Here is a 15,812-nt window from a genome sequence, read left to right as displayed (position 1 = left end):
AAAAAAAATGAAATTAATTATTGTTTTGAGAAGAGGCGGCTTCGGGTAAATTACCTTACACGCCATGCCTGACTCCAATACTGGGGTTCCGTCCGGAGAGGCCTGTCCCCGTGGCGCTGATGGGGTCACGCCTGCGTATCCAATCTTACCCAACGCGGATTCTCTCGCTCGGCTGCCAGTTGGCGCGGAGGGCCCGACCGAATGCCATTCGGTTCAAGTGGCTTGTGTTTCCATGCCCATTGCTCCATCCCCGTCATCACTCTTCCACATAATTGGAGACACGGTTGTAAGCAAATTCATGATGACGATAATAATGGTATTATCTACGTGGAGAGAGCTTTATCAATAAAGAACTGGGCATTCATCACTGAAAAATGACTACATACGATGGCTCCGGGTTTACCTTTTCGTACCTGTACCGACCGACCGAGATGCCGGTTACCAGCAGCCGTGTTGTGGAACGTCACTTGACCGCCATCTGCCCATTCCATTACCTAACATGACGGCCCTTGAGTTCGCCCGGTGAGTAATCAGTTAGTAGCTGTGTGTCATGGTCAGACACACTACTTTCCCTAGTATTTTAAAATCAGAATAATAATAAAACAAAAAGGGTCGGTCGAATACAAGTAACCTTCCAGCAAGTGTAGTACCCTCCCCGGATTTATATTAATAGGTCAGATCCCTTATACCTCGCATGGCATGGGAATGGAGTTCGCCCCGTAAACCGTTACAAAATCCGGGGATTGCATGACGCGAGGCCCCAAAACGACAATACCCCCGAATCCGAGAAACCCAACCAGATTGCGGGAGGAGAATGAAAGGGAGGGAGAGAGGAGAATAGGGCTCAGCTCACTACTTGCTTACTCTTGCTGCCCATTCTTCCTTCTGTGGTGAACAAGACACACCAAGTCATCCCACCCACACCTCCTGAACTCTTTTCCCCTTTTCCTTTACTTAATAAACTACTACTACAAAAGCAGACCACCGTACCCCGGAATTTTCAAAAGTCTAACCTCCTAGCCCACAGACCTTGTCCATTCCCTTTGCAGACTAATGAAAGGCCAAGACACCGACCGACCACCTTCCAATTAAACCATCACGACACCAACCCCAGTCAAGCCAAACGGAAGGGTCGAAAATGAGGGGAAAGACACGGACGGCAAATGATTCTAGCCCGATCGTGGGTTGACGAACCTCGGGTATCGACGCATCTGAAAGAAGCGAGGGCCAGGGTACAACGGGGAAGGGAAGAGAAAAGAGCTGCTGGTCCTGCCGGTTCTCGTGAGAGCGTCATCCCTCCCTCACTTTTTCTTTTCCCCCTGCATCGGATCTCCCCGCGGGGGAGAAGCGAGATGAGATCACGATCATCCGCCTGGGCTGGGTCATGGACCTTGGTCTTGCAGGACTTTGCTTCAGCAAAAGTGTCTGCGTCCCGTTTGGGCAAGATTGGCTGGGGCAGGGATACGATTCCCGATCGACACGGCAACTGGCTGCTGACCGACCGTGCTCTCTCTCCGACTGTACAGAGAAGTACTTACCTACAGTATGAATCATGCAGTTCTGAACAGACCTCTCCGATTGATGGGTCGACTACTTCTCTGATGATTTTCGATGGTCTCTCCGTCTACGGGTTATCCTAATTAGTATCTTGCTTACTGGGTTAACCCCCGTTCCCCGTCACCTCACCTCACCTTACCCTACTTCAGTCCCCGTTCGTAGTTCCAACCAAACACCCACAGAACCAAGTAAGCCGACCGATCGGTGACCGCCGGCAAGTCCCCGCGTTGCATTTAACCGGTTGTCCCGTGGCCGCTGAGTCGGGCCAACCGGCGATGCTGATTGGTCTCCACCGCCACCCGAGGCAGAACAAGCGAACCGACCCCGCAATTACCCTCCGGACTCTTGCTTTTCTGGCCAGAGTTCACACCATCTTCCTTTCCATTTTCTCTTCTCTCTTCTCGTTCCAACAAGTCAGCCAAAATATTCCATGACTAAACACTTCTTGGCGGTGCAACGGGTGAGTCGGACATCCCCGGAGCGTTTTCCGACACGCTCACGGCACCAAAATCATCACCGACTTGTTCATCTCTGATGATGATGATGATCATCATCATCATCTTGATCAGACTGTGAGAGCTCCCTCATCCCTGCTTTACTGAATCGAGTAAATTCACCCGCTGTCATCTCCAACTTTCGCATGCGCCTCGTCGGGGTTTCCCATGGGGTAAGGATGAGCTGAGCCTGTCAGCGTCTGCATCTCCTGCAGTGTTGTTGCAACCCCAAGTGTCGATCCTGTCACATTGGGGAGTCCGTGACAATTGTCACATGGACCATCGGGATGTTGGGTAGTATATATTCACCAAACGGGCCGCCGACCCGAGGAACAACAATGCTACTTCACCTCAGGTCCAGGGTCGTAGTTACTACGGGATTCACGCAGGGTGGAGGGACAGCAACAAAGTCCTGTTCTCCCCCACGGACTTGTACCGAGCAACGATGTCATCCATGTGACCCCATGACATCTCGAAACCCTCCAGCGTGCCTTAGTTCGGCGACCCTAAGCCTCTGTGCCCAGCCAAACAAGACCCAAAACCCAAAATGACCACCACGCGAAAGAAGCCGATCCACCGCGCCAAGGACAAGCCAACTCCCGTTGTAGTAATGGCGTCAATCCTACAGGTGGCCCTGTCAGCCCTCCCATTCGCTCATCCGGCGCCACTTATTTCCTTCCCGTCTCAGGATGCCACGCGCTGGCTTGACGCCCGGCTGGGGCTAGTTACGGGAGTAGAGAATAAAATAATCACACTAAAAGAAAAGATTGCCCGAGTCACCTCCGGCCCCGGGGTGGAGTGGGCTGGGCATAAGTCTTTTCCGGGGTTGCTACCAATTGCCTTTTTACCCTTTAGCCATCCCATCCCATCATCTGGCGCGGAGGCGGAGAATTATCCGCCGGACGGCCAGACACTGCTACCGCTGCCAATATTACTTTATTAGTGATAGTAAGTAGTATTAGTACCGGCGAAGTGCTAATAATTTCCACCATTCCGATCGTGTTGGTAAGCAGCAGCAGCAGCAGCTACGATAACTAATGGAGATCCCGTTTTCGTCGCTTGCTTCACCTTATCGTCTTAAACTCAAACTTACTTTTTCCCATCGGGAAACTCACCAACGCCAGCCAGCCAGCCATGTGGAGTAAAAGAAGAAAAAACCAAAGTACCTTTCTTCTCTTACCCCGGGGTTGGTTCCCAACTTCGCACGTGAACCGATACGAACCCTAATCGGGAGGTGTGTGGAGGAGTAAAAGAAAGGCATCGCCACCCATCCAATTCAGAGCAGGCGATGATCTGGCCTCGTCGGCTGTGATGCAGTGGACGTCGGCAAAAGATACGTATCGCCATTCAGCCATGTAGACGACTCACCAAGCCACACCCCAAGTCGTGGAAATGATCTTACTCGGATTTCAGTCAATTGCGTTCATCCCATTTACGAATAAACAAACAAACAAGCACATCATACACATAACATAAACATAAACATAAACATAACTATTGATCCATCGAAATCGGAACTCCCGGATGACAGAACATAATCCCAACCCACCCACCCCCAGCTGTCAGAGATCCATACCCTCCCCCCGCCAGCCCGAAGTCCTCCAGAGTGATCTCCCGAGGTTATCATGGGCGAGCCCGTTTTCTAGCTCCGTCGGGAAAATAGGAGGGTGCTTACTACGTATCTAGGCACCAGCTGAGCTGTCGTGTCGTGTCGTCGCCGATGTGAGATTATCGGGCTAGACTTACATCAGCTGGAGCTTGAGCTTTCGCTCACTTACGGTCGAGGCCCCGGGTTTAGTCTGGTCTGGCCGGGTAGCATCGATTTCATCTCATCGGGTTATCTCCAATATTGGCAGGGAGGTAGACCACGCGGCCCTGTCTCGGGATGTAATGTGTGTGCACGGTAAGACTGGTTCTACGGTAATGGACAGATGTTGTTCGTAGATGGTATTATGAACTACCGGTCAGATCTCGATACTGTGTGAGAGAGAGATGCCATCTGCATATGTATAGCCGAGATGAGCACCTCCCCCGCCGGAGATAGAAACCCCGAGGGAAGGATGAAGACACCCCGAAGGACTAGATACTCGGGAAGTAAACGAGGGAACGGTTGTCACATCTACCTGCTTAGTCTTACTGTGTGTGTGTGTGTAGAAAGTCTAGTCTTCTACTGAAATCTTCCCAACAGGACACATAGGTAGAGAAATCGGACTCCGTATCTGCCCGGGATATGAGTCCCGGGTTCAATTGATTTCCGAGGGTAGTCGGCCTTGTGGGTGGTAGGTTGATCTCTCCATATCTCCGGAATTGTAGCTTTTCATATGGTATAATGCAGTTAGGACTGTCGTAGTTAGTGAGACATGAGGTTCAAGCTCCTTGATCGAATTATTTGATTCTTTTAGCTACTAACATTCTACTTACTCTTCTTGTTCCACTGTGATCGAAGAGGATGCAAGAGGAAGATACATCCGCTGCACGTAAGGAATTGCCGATATCTTATGTTTATTGGTCTGCAGACAACCTCCCGTATCTTGTGAAAGCTTCTTTCAGGATTAATTAAGTAGAGTATTACCATCTTTCTAATAATAACAATTCTCCGCTGCATTCGAAACTGGATGTTACTATCCCGAAGTGCGGATATAGCGGAAATATACCCAATTTGGTAAGCGGGCCGGTTTACTAAAACTGCAGTCATAGCTTTTCATCTCCATGTCCGGTTTTATCATTGATAATGGAGTCGCTGAGTACGTCTTACGAGAAATGAATGCTAATTGTTGAATACTGATTGCGAGACGCAAGTAGCTTGACATGTTTTTCTCCTGGAAATAGAGGTTTGGTACCAGTGAATCTTGTGCTGGAGGAATGCTATAGCAAGATCATGAGTATTGGAGCCACATAAACTATATAGCTGGAATGATACACCAATAGAAGTTATGGGTTGAAAGCTTAGCCCAATAGTGCATTTAGACGTAATCTTTAAATGTCACATACATTTGTATGGATATTGGACACATGATCCGTCTGTAGTTACTACCTACCTTATAGAAACTATCACCCCGGGGTGGTTAGGATATCAGTTAACCGTAAACTACTATATACTGTAGGGATTATATCTTGCAGAGAATTTGAAAGATGTAAACGTTAATGTCATGCTCCATCCATTTTGTGCCATAATGCACCTACATAGCTTCCATTCTCCCTAATTAACCCTATCATCTAATAACCTCAACCTAAACCTAACTATATCTCCCCTCCTTCGAACCGAAAGGAAAGAAATAAATTAGAGCGAAGAAGAACCCCCCTCATACTCAACCGCCCTATTCTTCTTCACCCACACCCTCTCCCCCTCACTCCCAAACGGCGGCGGCACCAACGCATTAATCTTCCACAGCCGTCTATCCGTCTCATCAACATGATACTCGAAATCGTACCCTTTAGCAAGAAGATGAGGCTTCATAACACTATCCAACCGACTCGTTGTGCGTGCATACGCAGCATCAGAGTCCGGCACATGCAGCGCAATATGCGTGATGACTATCCGGACGAAGGGTTTATCGTCGGTAGGGTGTTTGGGTGTGCCTGCGACGTAGACATCGTCGGGTTGTGTCTGAATGAAGTTGACGACGACATAGAAGGCGGGGAGGCCGAGGTCGGTGTAGAATTGGGTGATGTCTTGTGCGAAGGAGTGTTTGGATGATGGGGAGGTGAATGTGGTTGGTGGGTGGTAGATTTGCCAGAGGGGCATTTTGAGATATTATTTTTGGTTGGATTAGCTGTGATGGTAGACAGCTAGTTATTGTCTACGAAGCTGATGCTGGGGTTTGAGTGTATAGATATATCTTGCTTAATGATGCCAAAGCTGAGTGTTGAGTGATATGGTCAGCTTCTCAAAGTTGCGCCATGATTACTGATCTCCCCATGATTAGTGATCGGGCCGATAACAAGGGTAAAGATATCGGTCAAGATTAGAATTTTAGATCTTGGGAAGATAGATAAAGTTGCATGGAACGATCTAGATGAACAATAAGTGACAGCAATATAGCAGAAGGTAAGGGTCCCTGGTACGACTTTGATGGATTTGTCACCCGCTCTTCGGAGTGCTGCGCCATGCCGAAGCTTACTTCCGCAAAAGGCATCCGTGACTCGGGTTATACGAACGCCTCAGGATTTATAAGATTAGTGAACCATCCGGTTGCAGTCAGTCAGATGTTTACACGTCTTTCGTCATCGCCGCTCATGGAGTTACAAAGCATGTGCTGGAATGCTCTTGCTTACTATTACCACTTGCGAGGTATATATTGGAGCTGGACTCCGATAGTAGAAGATGGCCGTTAACTCAGAGAATCACAATCTACTGCAATCATCAAAATGACTACACCTCTTATCTTCGTGACCGGTGCAACCGGCTTCATCGGTTCGCAGGTCGTCGCTACTACACTCAAAGCCGGCTACCGCGTGCGTCTGAGTATCCGCAGAGCAGAGCAGGAAGCTACCTTGAGAGAGCTCCACCCTGGATATGGCGACAAAATCGAAACATGCATTGTTCCCGACATCTCTCAGCGGGAATCGTTCAAGAATGCTTTTAAAGGTGTAGATTATGTTTTCCACCTTGCATCTCCGATCCCCGGTGGAGGAAACGACTTTAAGCAGGACTATGTTGAGCCGGCTGTTAGAGGCACGGAAGCGATCCTGTATGCTGCTTTGGAGTTTCCTCAGATTAAGAAAGTCATTGTCATGTCTTCTGTGCTTGCGCTGGCTCCTGTGACTGCGTTATTCACCAAGGACATTTCGATAAAGGGTAAGTACCGCAACAGATAGGTACCGTGAATGATGGTTAACGCAGATAGACAACACCGGAGAAATTATCCCCGTCGACATGAACATGTCTTTCCCGGAAGATTCTCACGGCCACGCACTCAAATACGCTGCTTCGAAGATCCTTGCGCACCAAGCGACACGCTCATTTTTGAAGAACAACAGTCCTCATTATAACCTGATTACACTCCACCCGACATACGTCCTGGGACCTAGTATGGTTCAGAAGATCCCGGGCGAGCTTAGTGGCATGAACGCGCTCTTCTGGTTGTCGATTATTTCAGGCCAAACTCAAATCGCCAATGCCTGGGTGCATGTTCACGATGTCGCAGATGCACACATCAAAGTGCTGGAGAAAGATGTCCAGAGTGGAACAGAGTTCATTTTATCCAGACCGTCTGTGTCCTGGGAGCATGCGGCGAATTTCATCAAGAAAAAGTATCCAGACGTGGAGTGTAAGCTGGAACCGCCTTTTGAGGGGCATTGGGCGCTGGATACCACTGCTGCTGATCGCATACTGGGTATGAAGTGGAGGTCGGAGGAACAAATCATTAGGGATGTTATTGAGCAGCAGCTGTCATTAAGGGCAGGAGCTCGTAACTAGGGGACTAGGGTTGGGATTAATTCTTCAGGATGCTATGCGAGGAATTTCTGTTTCGAGAAATCAGGGATGGACAGTAATAAGTAATTAATGGCGAGATGGCACTGTTGTAATGCAGAATGAAAGCTTCGGATCGGAAATTAGTAGGGCGATTTGTCAAGTCCGTCAGGAGATATGTGAATTTTAAGTACCTAGTAGAAGAATTTCAGATGCATGCCACGTCAGCACATATGCGGGGCTGTTTCAATCGAGCTTAGCACTACAGTACGGAGATGCATAAATGGAAGCTGTGGTACGGCTAGATATATATTTGCTTTTTACAGGCCAAAATAAACGATCATCCCTCAACACCGCCGACCTCGATTTTCCTTTTTCACGACTTTGCGGTCATGACTACTAGCGCTATCAAGAGCCCTAAAAGCATTCATACTTCTGCTGAAGTTCTTACAAAATGAGCCTTCAATACGACACACTGGATCCTAACCAACGACAAATCCGACTGCTCTCCATTCACCCCTCAATAATCGGAAGGGGTCCGATCCATTGCTCCCTCCACACCGTGTCTCTTGATGATTCCCCAGAGTTCGAAGCCATTTCATATGTTTGGGGAACGGAAGATGCCACCGAGCTTATATTCCTCGATGGCAAGGAATTCTATGTAAAGCCCAACGTCGCCAAGGCTCTATGTCAACTTCGACGTACATCCAAGCGTCGGGATGTATGGGTCGATGCTATTTGCATCAACCAGTGCGATATTGACGAAAAGAACACCCAAGTACCCTTGATGGCCACAATATACACCACGGCGGATTGCGTGGTGGCGATGCTGGGAGATGCCACCCCAGAGATCGAGCTGGCGGTGGCATGGGCAGAGAGATATAGGGAGAAGAGATTGACCAAAGGGGCCTTACACTGGTGGTGGCTCGATATAGCGAGAGTCTTTTCTGATAAGGCTAAAGTCAACAGGGTTTATATGGACTGCGGTACCTTACGAGGCATGATCCAGATCATGACTATGCCTTACTGGTTTCGAATGTGGACGTACCAAGAATATCTGCTGCCAAAGCGCCAGCCACTTGCTGTCTGTGGGAATTTGAAATTCAAAATCTCGACAGTGCTAGAGGGGCACTCTGCATACTTGAAAATATCGGCCGCCAGCCACGGATTCGGGTGGGTTGGCAACTTACCATCTGAGGATGTAGCGTCTCTGAAACGGCTATGGGGTACGACCTGCGATGAGTTTCACGAGGTCTGCAAACACGACGAAGTATGCTTCCTCAGAGGTAATCAGAGGTTTGATTATCGGTATGTTCCAGGGAACCATTTCGAGCGAACAAGTCATCGGAAATGCCAGAATCCCAAGGACAGAATCTATGCCCTCTATGGTGTCATGCCGGACCTCCAGGAGGCTTTTCCTCCAGATTATAACAAAACATTTGAGCAGATTGCGCTGGAAACAACGATTTGGATGATCGGTCAAGAGGAGTCCATGTTTCTCATGCTAGCTCCTTGTGCTGCACCCGATACATGGAGCACTCGGCTACCTTCCTGGGTGCTGGATTATCGCCCAGGCTCCGCACATTTCATAACGTCTTACCGGAACCTTCGTCTATTGAATTCCATGGTATTACCTGAACACTTTCAAAAAGCCAAGCCACCCAACAATGGATTAGAGCATATGATAACTAAGGTATCTGACAATAAATTAATTCTACACCTCCCTGCTAGGCGATTCGCTAAATGCCAGGCTTTGTTGCAATTTTCAACGGATACACGCATGATTGCAAGTCAACTCATTAAGGTCTTTGAGATGATAGAGGAGCTGTGGAAAAATATCGATTGTATCAAAAGCTTGCAACAACATCTTCTCGACACATGGTCCGCTTATCACCTTGGCTCGGGGAATATTTTAGACGTTAAGATACGTGGTATGCTATCGAAGATAGCGGAGCTAGATCTACCAGTTACCGAGGGGGAAATGTGGGAGAGAGAGGGTGTTCCGACGGCTATTTTCGAACGTCTCCAAATTCTTGGAGGCCACTGGCTTTTTCTAGCGCATAATTTCCATCTCTCCCTCTTTGGAATCAGTCGAGAGACAGTGGAAGATGAGGACATTTTCACTATCCCGTATCTCCTGAATCGCCCGCTCATACTTCGCATCAGTGACACCGTGGTTAACAAGGGCGAGAAACCGTACTATAAAGTAGTTGACCAGGCCATCGCGGGCAATGTATACCACCGTTCATTGCGTGAAGCTTTCACACAACAATCTATAGAAGAGTTTCTTGTGATTTGAGTTGAGAGTTTGGAGTCATGTATTTCAGTTTGGAAACCGTTTCATTGTTCGTTAACCCTATCTTGGTACTACTGTAGTCTGACATCACATGGCTAGTGCTGTGAAACCGTTATACCAAGTGCACACTAAAGCATCTTCTATGGAAACCCTGGAGGACAGTATCAGGATAAGAAAGAATTGGATCACAAGAAAAAGTCTTTTGAGTCTCAAGTGACCTTGCAATTCCTAAGCGATGGCGTAGTATTCATGAGAAGTCTATACCTCCTTTAAATCCATGTCCACTGTAATTGAGCGATTCTATTATGCAAGGTTCAGGGCATGGTACAGGCCGGTGTATCGGTATAATCTAGGTGGCTCCACTGAGAGTCTAAACAAGGAAGTTGCCAAAGAACAAGCCAACAACCCTGCCATATCTATGAGTATTATTAGCGTATGCAAGATGCAAGCAAGAACTGAATGGTTTTTGCATATATTAAACCCGCAAACTACTATCGACTAAACCATCATTATGCATGAGCCAGGCTTGATGAAGACCCACTCCGGAGAGTTCGGAAAAGCAAACAAGCCAAAGAAAGCAAAACAAGCCTCGGCTGCCGGCGGATACCCGCACCGCAATGACTTCATGGCCAAGCAGCAATTAATAATGGAGAATCTTCGGGCTAATGTTAAACATACAAAAGTCTCCGACCCATCATTAAAATATAGGTATATACGCGATGACCAACCTAAAAGTCCCCGAACTCTGATATAGTATTTATACCCCCAACTCACCCAAACCGCAACTACCGTAATTCCCGCACATAAACCTCGAAATCCTTGAATTGCACCCCGGATCATGGCCGAATTAACCTCACCCATCCGCATCGGTGACCTCGAGCTACACCACCGAGTAGTAATGGCCCCATTAACCCGCAATCGCGCCGACGCCCAACACGTCCCGCTCCCCATATCCCGCGACTACTATGCACAGCGTGCCTCCGTCCCGGGAACATTAATCATCACCGAGGGCACATTCATCTCCGCCCGCGCCGGCGGCATGGGCCACGTCCCCGGGATCTGGAGCGAAGCTCAAATCGCTCAATGGAAGACCATCACTTCCGCCGTCCACAGCCAAGGAAGCTTCATCTTCTGCCAACTCTGGGCGCTAGGCAGGGCCGCTAAGCCCGACGTCCTCCAGAAAGAAGGCGGATACCGCGTAGTCTCAAGCGGAGACATCCCCATGAGCGAATCCAGTCCCACACCAACCCCATTAACAGAGGAAGAAATATCCGAGTACATCGCCGACTACGTGCGCGCAGCGCAGAACGCCATCGCCGCTGGGTTCGACGGCGTCGAGATCCACGGTGCGAACGGCTACCTCCCCGACCAGTTCACACAATCGGTGAGCAACAACCGCACCGATCAATGGGGTGGTAGCGTCGAGAACCGCTCCAGGTTCGGTCTGGCTATCGCGAAAGCCGTGGCGGATGCTATTGGCCCCCAGAGGACCGGGTATCGCATTAGTCCTTGGAGTACCTTCCAGAGCATGCGCATGTCTGATCCCCGACCGCAGTTTTCGCACCTTGTGCGTGGCCTGGCGCAGTTGAACTTGGCTTACTTGCATGTGGTGAGGCCACGGATTTCGGGGTCAACGACGGTGGAGCATGAGTCTGAAGAGGAGGACGAGTCGTTCCTCTATGAGGCGTTTGGGGACACGGGGGCTATTATCCTCGCGGGCGGGTTTACGGCCCAGACGGCTACTGAGGCCCTCCGGGCGCATCCCGGGTATCGTGTCGCCATTGCCTTTGGGAGACATTTTTTGGCGAATCCGGACTTGCCATTCAGATTGAAAGAGGGATTACCGCTCAATCAGTATGACCGGCCGACGTTTTATACGCCCATGTCACCGAAGGGGTATGTTGATTATCCGTTTAGTGAAGGTTTTAGTCCTTCTCAGGGGAAGTTGTAGCGAGGCTGCAAACGAAGGTGAATAGATGTATCCTCTCGAATTTTCAGCATTGTCAGCATGTTATCTGCACTATACACCTCATTATAACTTTCTCCGCAATACTTTCCGTCAAGCCATAATATAGTCCGGAAGGTGCCAAAAAGTACCCTAAATGTCTAGAAATCGGTGTAGAACAATACTATTGCGGACTTAAGGGAGGTGTGAAATGATCTTATGGGCACAAGCCCAGGAAACGACGGCTGTATGATGTCTAATCGCGGTACCATCAGAGACGGAACTGATTCTGGTACAATATCAGAGGCGATTTGAAAGGAGACAGCCACCATAACTAGAAGATCCTGTCGGTCGGTGTGCATTCGCGCATGAATGAATGACCGAGTACATGAGTCAATGCTGCGTGCATGTTCGATGCATGTGCGGGATTTCAATGTCGCACATACCCATTACCGACTCCTAAAAGAGCAATATATTAAGTTTGCAGGGATGGCCATAGTGACTGGATAAACCAGTCATCCGCATGGTGTTGGTGGAATGAGCGAAAGGGGGTTCAATGCGACAAAATGGATTATAATTTTACCTTTTCCCAAGCAAGAGACCCACTCTCTAACATACAATTATAGACTACCTCCCGCCATTGGGCAAGTATCTTAGCCTTGGCGGTTAGCGCAGCTTCTGAAACTGGGTGAGATGACTCCTTTAAGGCTGTGAGAGATTCTTGGCACCTTCAGTGAGTCATTGCGCTATCTAGTTCATAATGATCGGGGTGCAGATCAGGCTAGCTCGTCTGTTGGAACTGCTCCACAGTAATTCGAGGCTGTATGCAGGGGCCAAACCAGAAAGTTACTTAAGTAGAAATAAAATGAGTATTTTTGGGCCAGTGAAATATGTACTAAGTTCATACATAATTTTATGATTTTTCTTTCTGATACCTGACCGAATTTGGTCTATAATATTATGGCTAGGGATGTTCAAGCGAGACTGGCATACCTCCAATGGCAACCCAGCTACACCCATACACGCCCTTATAAAATTGGTGTATTTGCTGGACGAAGAAAGCGCAACATCGATCGCGAAAAGACGACTAATTTAGTCTTTCATGAGGCTGATCATCCCGAGATTATTCGAGATATTAGAGGACGGACTGAAACTCCTCTGTTCGATCTTGATACCAACGGTTTCGTCTACAAGAGATGCCTCGCACCGACTCTTACAAAGTCTTATGAGTACTCAGATCCTCAGAAGGTCAACGATATCTTCTTGCCAGAATGCGAAGCCATTCTGAAGGAACACGTTAACGGGGCTGCTGAAGTTATGATTTTTGATTGGAAAGTGCGCTGTAACACAATCATCTTATGTGTCAACCACTAAGCTCCTACTTTCGACAGATCAGAAAGAAAAAGAGCGCAAAGGAGAAAAGGACGCGAAACCCGAATTTGCAGGGGTTTGCGCGACAGGTTCATATAGGTAAGCTACAGTACATCAGGCGGTGAGAGTCAGAAAAATGTATGTGCTGACATGATAAGACACACTTCTGACTCGAGATGAGATTGGGACTCCTTTAATGGAGCGTATACGCAATCATCTTCCGGAAGAATCTCAACACCTTCTTTCTGGGCGAGTCCAGCTGATCATGTGAGTTGCTAGGTTATCCTCCTCTCTTGCCAGACCCATCCAGGCGGTTAGATTAGTGATTGCAAGTGTAACTGACATATATTCAGACTCTGGCGACCAATAAGTGGGCCGATCGAGGATAACCCCATTGCAGTATGTGATGGACGAACCTTGGACACATCCAAGTTGATTGAGTCCGATATGATACGCGGGAACTATACCGGCACTATGCTCTATCCACAATATGAGCCAAGCGATGCACATAAATGGTATTATATGAGTGGCCAGGATGTGGAAGATGTGCTTCTGTTCAAAGGGTTTGACACGAAGGAAGATAGTGTGAAATGTGAGTGGTCAATTACCCTGCTCGGCTGTCTTTCAACAGTCCATATTACTGTCAAGCCGGTGGGTTTGGAAAGGCGTCGGGTGTACATTGACTAACGGAACTTGCTGCAGATACTCCTCATACTTCATTCAGTCCTCTGAATACAGTGGAAAGCCCGTGTTCTAGGGTTAGCGTTGAGGTGAGGGCATTGGTGTTTTCGCGCTACCAGATAAGATCCTAACATGAGGGACAAAGGAAGAAGTGTAGGGTAGAACATAGAACACAGATAAGCGAGCATACGAAGCGAGACAATCGAGCATTCCGATGTTCAAAACTATACTTTATGATCTCAAACGTCGCTCGGCATCATACTCGCTTCGTATAACTATTACAGCTCATTTATCAGGCTCCTGGGGGTTTAGAACCAGCTTTTTCGGGCTGCGCCCTTCCAAAACGTCGGTACAAGCCTCCTGGATGCTGTTCAACCCACCAGCTCGCTTTTCCAAAGGTGTGGGGGTCACATTTCCGCCCAGTGCCCCAGGAAGATACTCACGATACCACCATTCCGTAAAATCACCATATTTCTCCTTCTGCGTAATCATGCTGAAGAAATCGTAGATTAAATCGACATTTTGGGCCAGGTTTATTTCTTTACTTTGCGCGCGGACGGATGCAAATCTCCCACCGTTTGGTTGCAGGATGTCGCTTATAGCATTTGCACTATTCGCGTCACCCGAAGCCGTGAAGATATAATCAAAGGGGCCGAGACTCTTTAGTTTAGATACGATCTCATCGTCCTTGTAGTCGAGAACAGTGGAGGCTCCAAGGCCACGAACATAATCGAACTTCCTAGGGGAAGCTGTTGCTATGACTTCGCAACCGACCTAGAAAGCCATGTTAGCTTCCCACCGAATAATTCCATCGAGCTATGTCGTGCTCACACTGGCCGCATATTGAACAGCGTAGCCCCCCACAGATCCACTACCACTCCATATAAGTGCTTTCCCCTTGCTATTTGTTCCAAGCTTCCCCATACCCAGGTGCAAGTGCAACGCAGAAACAGCTGTTAAAAGTGCAAAAGGTATTGCAGCGGCATCCTCAAAAGTCGTGCTTGCTGGTATCTTCGCGGTCGTGGCTTCTCTAGTCACCACGTATTTCTGCCAGCCCCCGTACTTCGTTTCTTTTAGCTGGTAAGTAGGCGTATCGGACACGACGCGGTCGCCCTTTTTAAATTTAGTGACTGACGATCCGACTTCATGAACAATGCCAGCAACTCCATTGCCCAAGATGAATGGGTAGGGCACATCGACGTATGCTTGGGCCCGGATATTGGCGTCGAGGGGTTGTATGGCAACCGCGTGGTTCTATCACACTTTTTAGTTACGCGACTTCTACAGTATGTTTTGGGGCAAAGTGTTGATGCACCTCAATCACGATTTCATCAAGTGAAAGGACATTGTAAGCCGCGGTAAATCGCTTTAGATCACTTTTGGGCTTCAGAATCCAGGCGGCTTCGTTCAGAGGCGACATGGTGCCCTTGATGACGATTCACAAGGTATAAGTTAGGTGTCAACGTCGGAGATATTTATCTTATCTATTCATCTTGCTTCTTATAATGTTGCTCTGAGTAGCAAAGGTGCACAATGACCTCAGAGGTTTGAGGAGAAAGCATAGCCCCCGCAGGAGCTTAATAAAGCCCAAGCTAGAAGATGGCCAATGTTGTGAAACATGACCATTATTAATTTTTAAGAGATCGACTATTAATCTTTTCGATCATCGGGGATAAACGTAAAGTTATATGAGTGGGCTTTTCTCTTCACCTGGGCTTGTGCGAAACTTTGTTCTAGAACAAATGCGCCAGAAGCATACATTTTTGGGTTTGTTTAGAGCGAGTGTTGGGGTCATCTAGACATCATCAACCAATCTTTGGCTCTCGTATTCCGCACCATAACTTCCGAGACCGGAACTGGCCGATATGTGTCTATCTTCGGAAATTTTTGACAAAAGGCAATCAAATCGTCAGGTCCTTCATTATATTGTGTTATAGTGTCCATGGTATTCCTGGGCTACAGCACATCTATAAGGCAGAGTTGAAAAATGCGAAGCTCTGGACATTAGATTCAACGACGGGTAAGTGTCGCCACAAGTTACCAGTGGGTCTTCTC

The 15,812-nt window shown here is 48.2% G+C and overlaps 8 protein-coding genes across 8 annotated transcripts; 5 read left to right on the top strand and 3 right to left on the bottom strand.

Annotated features, from left to right (window-relative positions):
- Window positions 1-845: 845 nt before the first annotated feature.
- On the top strand, window positions 846-1,736 carry BO87DRAFT_195008 (uncharacterized protein). The gene has a single exon (XM_025618507.1). The coding sequence runs from the start codon at window positions 1,164-1,166 to the stop codon at window positions 1,638-1,640; it is 477 nt and encodes a 158-aa protein (XP_025474778.1). The 5' UTR covers window positions 846-1,163; the 3' UTR covers window positions 1,641-1,736.
- Window positions 1,737-1,991: 255 nt separating this feature from the next.
- BO87DRAFT_401481 (uncharacterized protein) lies at window positions 1,992-3,187 on the bottom strand (the record flags this gene model as incomplete). Its single annotated transcript, XM_025625616.1, has 3 exons — window positions 1,992-2,127; window positions 2,175-2,292; window positions 3,145-3,187. 3 exons carry the CDS (start codon window positions 3,185-3,187, stop codon window positions 1,992-1,994), a joined length of 297 nt encoding a protein of 98 aa, XP_025474777.1.
- A 2,136-nt stretch (window positions 3,188-5,323) lies between these two features.
- On the bottom strand, window positions 5,324-5,871 carry BO87DRAFT_380724 (tautomerase family protein). The gene has a single exon (XM_025624361.1). It carries the CDS (start codon window positions 5,794-5,796, stop codon window positions 5,332-5,334), a length of 465 nt encoding a protein of 154 aa, XP_025474776.1. The 5' UTR covers window positions 5,797-5,871; the 3' UTR covers window positions 5,324-5,331.
- An 838-nt stretch (window positions 5,872-6,709) lies between these two features.
- BO87DRAFT_380723 (uncharacterized protein) lies at window positions 6,710-7,694 on the top strand (the record flags this gene model as incomplete). The annotated part of the gene is made up of 2 exons (XM_025624360.1): window positions 6,710-6,849; window positions 6,899-7,694. Coding segments are annotated over exons 1-2 (632 nt in total), but the record flags the coding sequence as incomplete, so codon positions are not given.
- A 224-nt stretch (window positions 7,695-7,918) lies between these two features.
- Window positions 7,919-9,763, top strand: BO87DRAFT_369373 (HET domain-containing protein; the record flags this gene model as incomplete). The annotated part of the gene is made up of 1 exon (XM_025621973.1): window positions 7,919-9,763. The coding sequence occupies one exon, from the start codon at window positions 7,919-7,921 to the stop codon at window positions 9,761-9,763; it is 1,845 nt and encodes a 614-aa protein (XP_025474774.1).
- Window positions 9,764-10,513: 750 nt separating this feature from the next.
- Window positions 10,514-12,044, top strand: BO87DRAFT_380722 (alkene reductase). The gene has a single exon (XM_025624359.1). It carries the CDS (start codon window positions 10,599-10,601, stop codon window positions 11,709-11,711), a length of 1,113 nt encoding a protein of 370 aa, XP_025474773.1. The 5' UTR covers window positions 10,514-10,598; the 3' UTR covers window positions 11,712-12,044.
- A 621-nt stretch (window positions 12,045-12,665) lies between these two features.
- Window positions 12,666-13,964, top strand: BO87DRAFT_369366 (uncharacterized protein; the record flags this gene model as incomplete). The annotated part of the gene is made up of 5 exons (XM_025621971.1): window positions 12,666-13,040; window positions 13,097-13,175; window positions 13,235-13,343; window positions 13,430-13,668; window positions 13,779-13,964. The coding sequence occupies 5 exons, from the start codon at window positions 12,666-12,668 to the stop codon at window positions 13,886-13,888; spliced, it is 912 nt and encodes a 303-aa protein (XP_025474772.1). The 3' UTR covers window positions 13,889-13,964.
- Window positions 13,685-15,419, bottom strand: BO87DRAFT_448947 (zinc-binding alcohol dehydrogenase family protein). Its single transcript, XM_025628321.1, has 3 exons — window positions 15,073-15,419; window positions 14,589-15,011; window positions 13,685-14,531 (listed from the first exon to the last, which is right to left on the bottom strand). Exons 1-3 carry the CDS (start codon window positions 15,175-15,177, stop codon window positions 14,043-14,045), a joined length of 1,017 nt encoding a protein of 338 aa, XP_025474771.1. The 5' UTR covers window positions 15,178-15,419; the 3' UTR covers window positions 13,685-14,042.
- Between the last annotated feature and the right edge of the window lie 393 nt (window positions 15,420-15,812).

Source organism: Aspergillus neoniger, assembly GCF_003184625.1.
Source record: "Aspergillus neoniger CBS 115656 unplaced genomic scaffold BO87scaffold_51, whole genome shotgun sequence".
NCBI lineage: Eukaryota > Fungi > Ascomycota > Eurotiomycetes > Eurotiales > Aspergillaceae > Aspergillus > Aspergillus neoniger.
This window is presented reverse-complemented; position numbering and strand designations above follow the sequence as displayed.

Bases quoted from the DNA above. Each gene is read 5' to 3' on its own strand.
- BO87DRAFT_380724 (XM_025624361.1), bottom strand. From the start codon at position 5,796: ATGCCCCTCTGGCAAATCTACCACCCACCAACCACATTCACCTCCCCA.
- BO87DRAFT_380722 (XM_025624359.1), top strand. From the start codon at position 10,599: ATGGCCGAATTAACCTCACCCATCCGCATCGGTGACCTCGAGCTACAC.
- BO87DRAFT_195008 (XM_025618507.1), top strand. From the start codon at position 1,164: ATGATTCTAGCCCGATCGTGGGTTGACGAACCTCGGGTATCGACGCAT.
- BO87DRAFT_448947 (XM_025628321.1), bottom strand. From the start codon at position 15,177: ATGTCGCCTCTGAACGAAGCCGCCTGGATTCTGAAGCCCAAAAGTGAT. The intron at 15,012-15,072 runs GTGCATCAACAC...AAAGTGTGATAG, and splicing joins TTGATGAAATCGTGATTGAG to AACCACGCGGTTGCCATACA. The intron at 14,532-14,588 runs GTGAGCACGACA...ATGGCTTTCTAG, and splicing joins CTGTTCAATATGCGGCCAGT to GTCGGTTGCGAAGTCATAGC.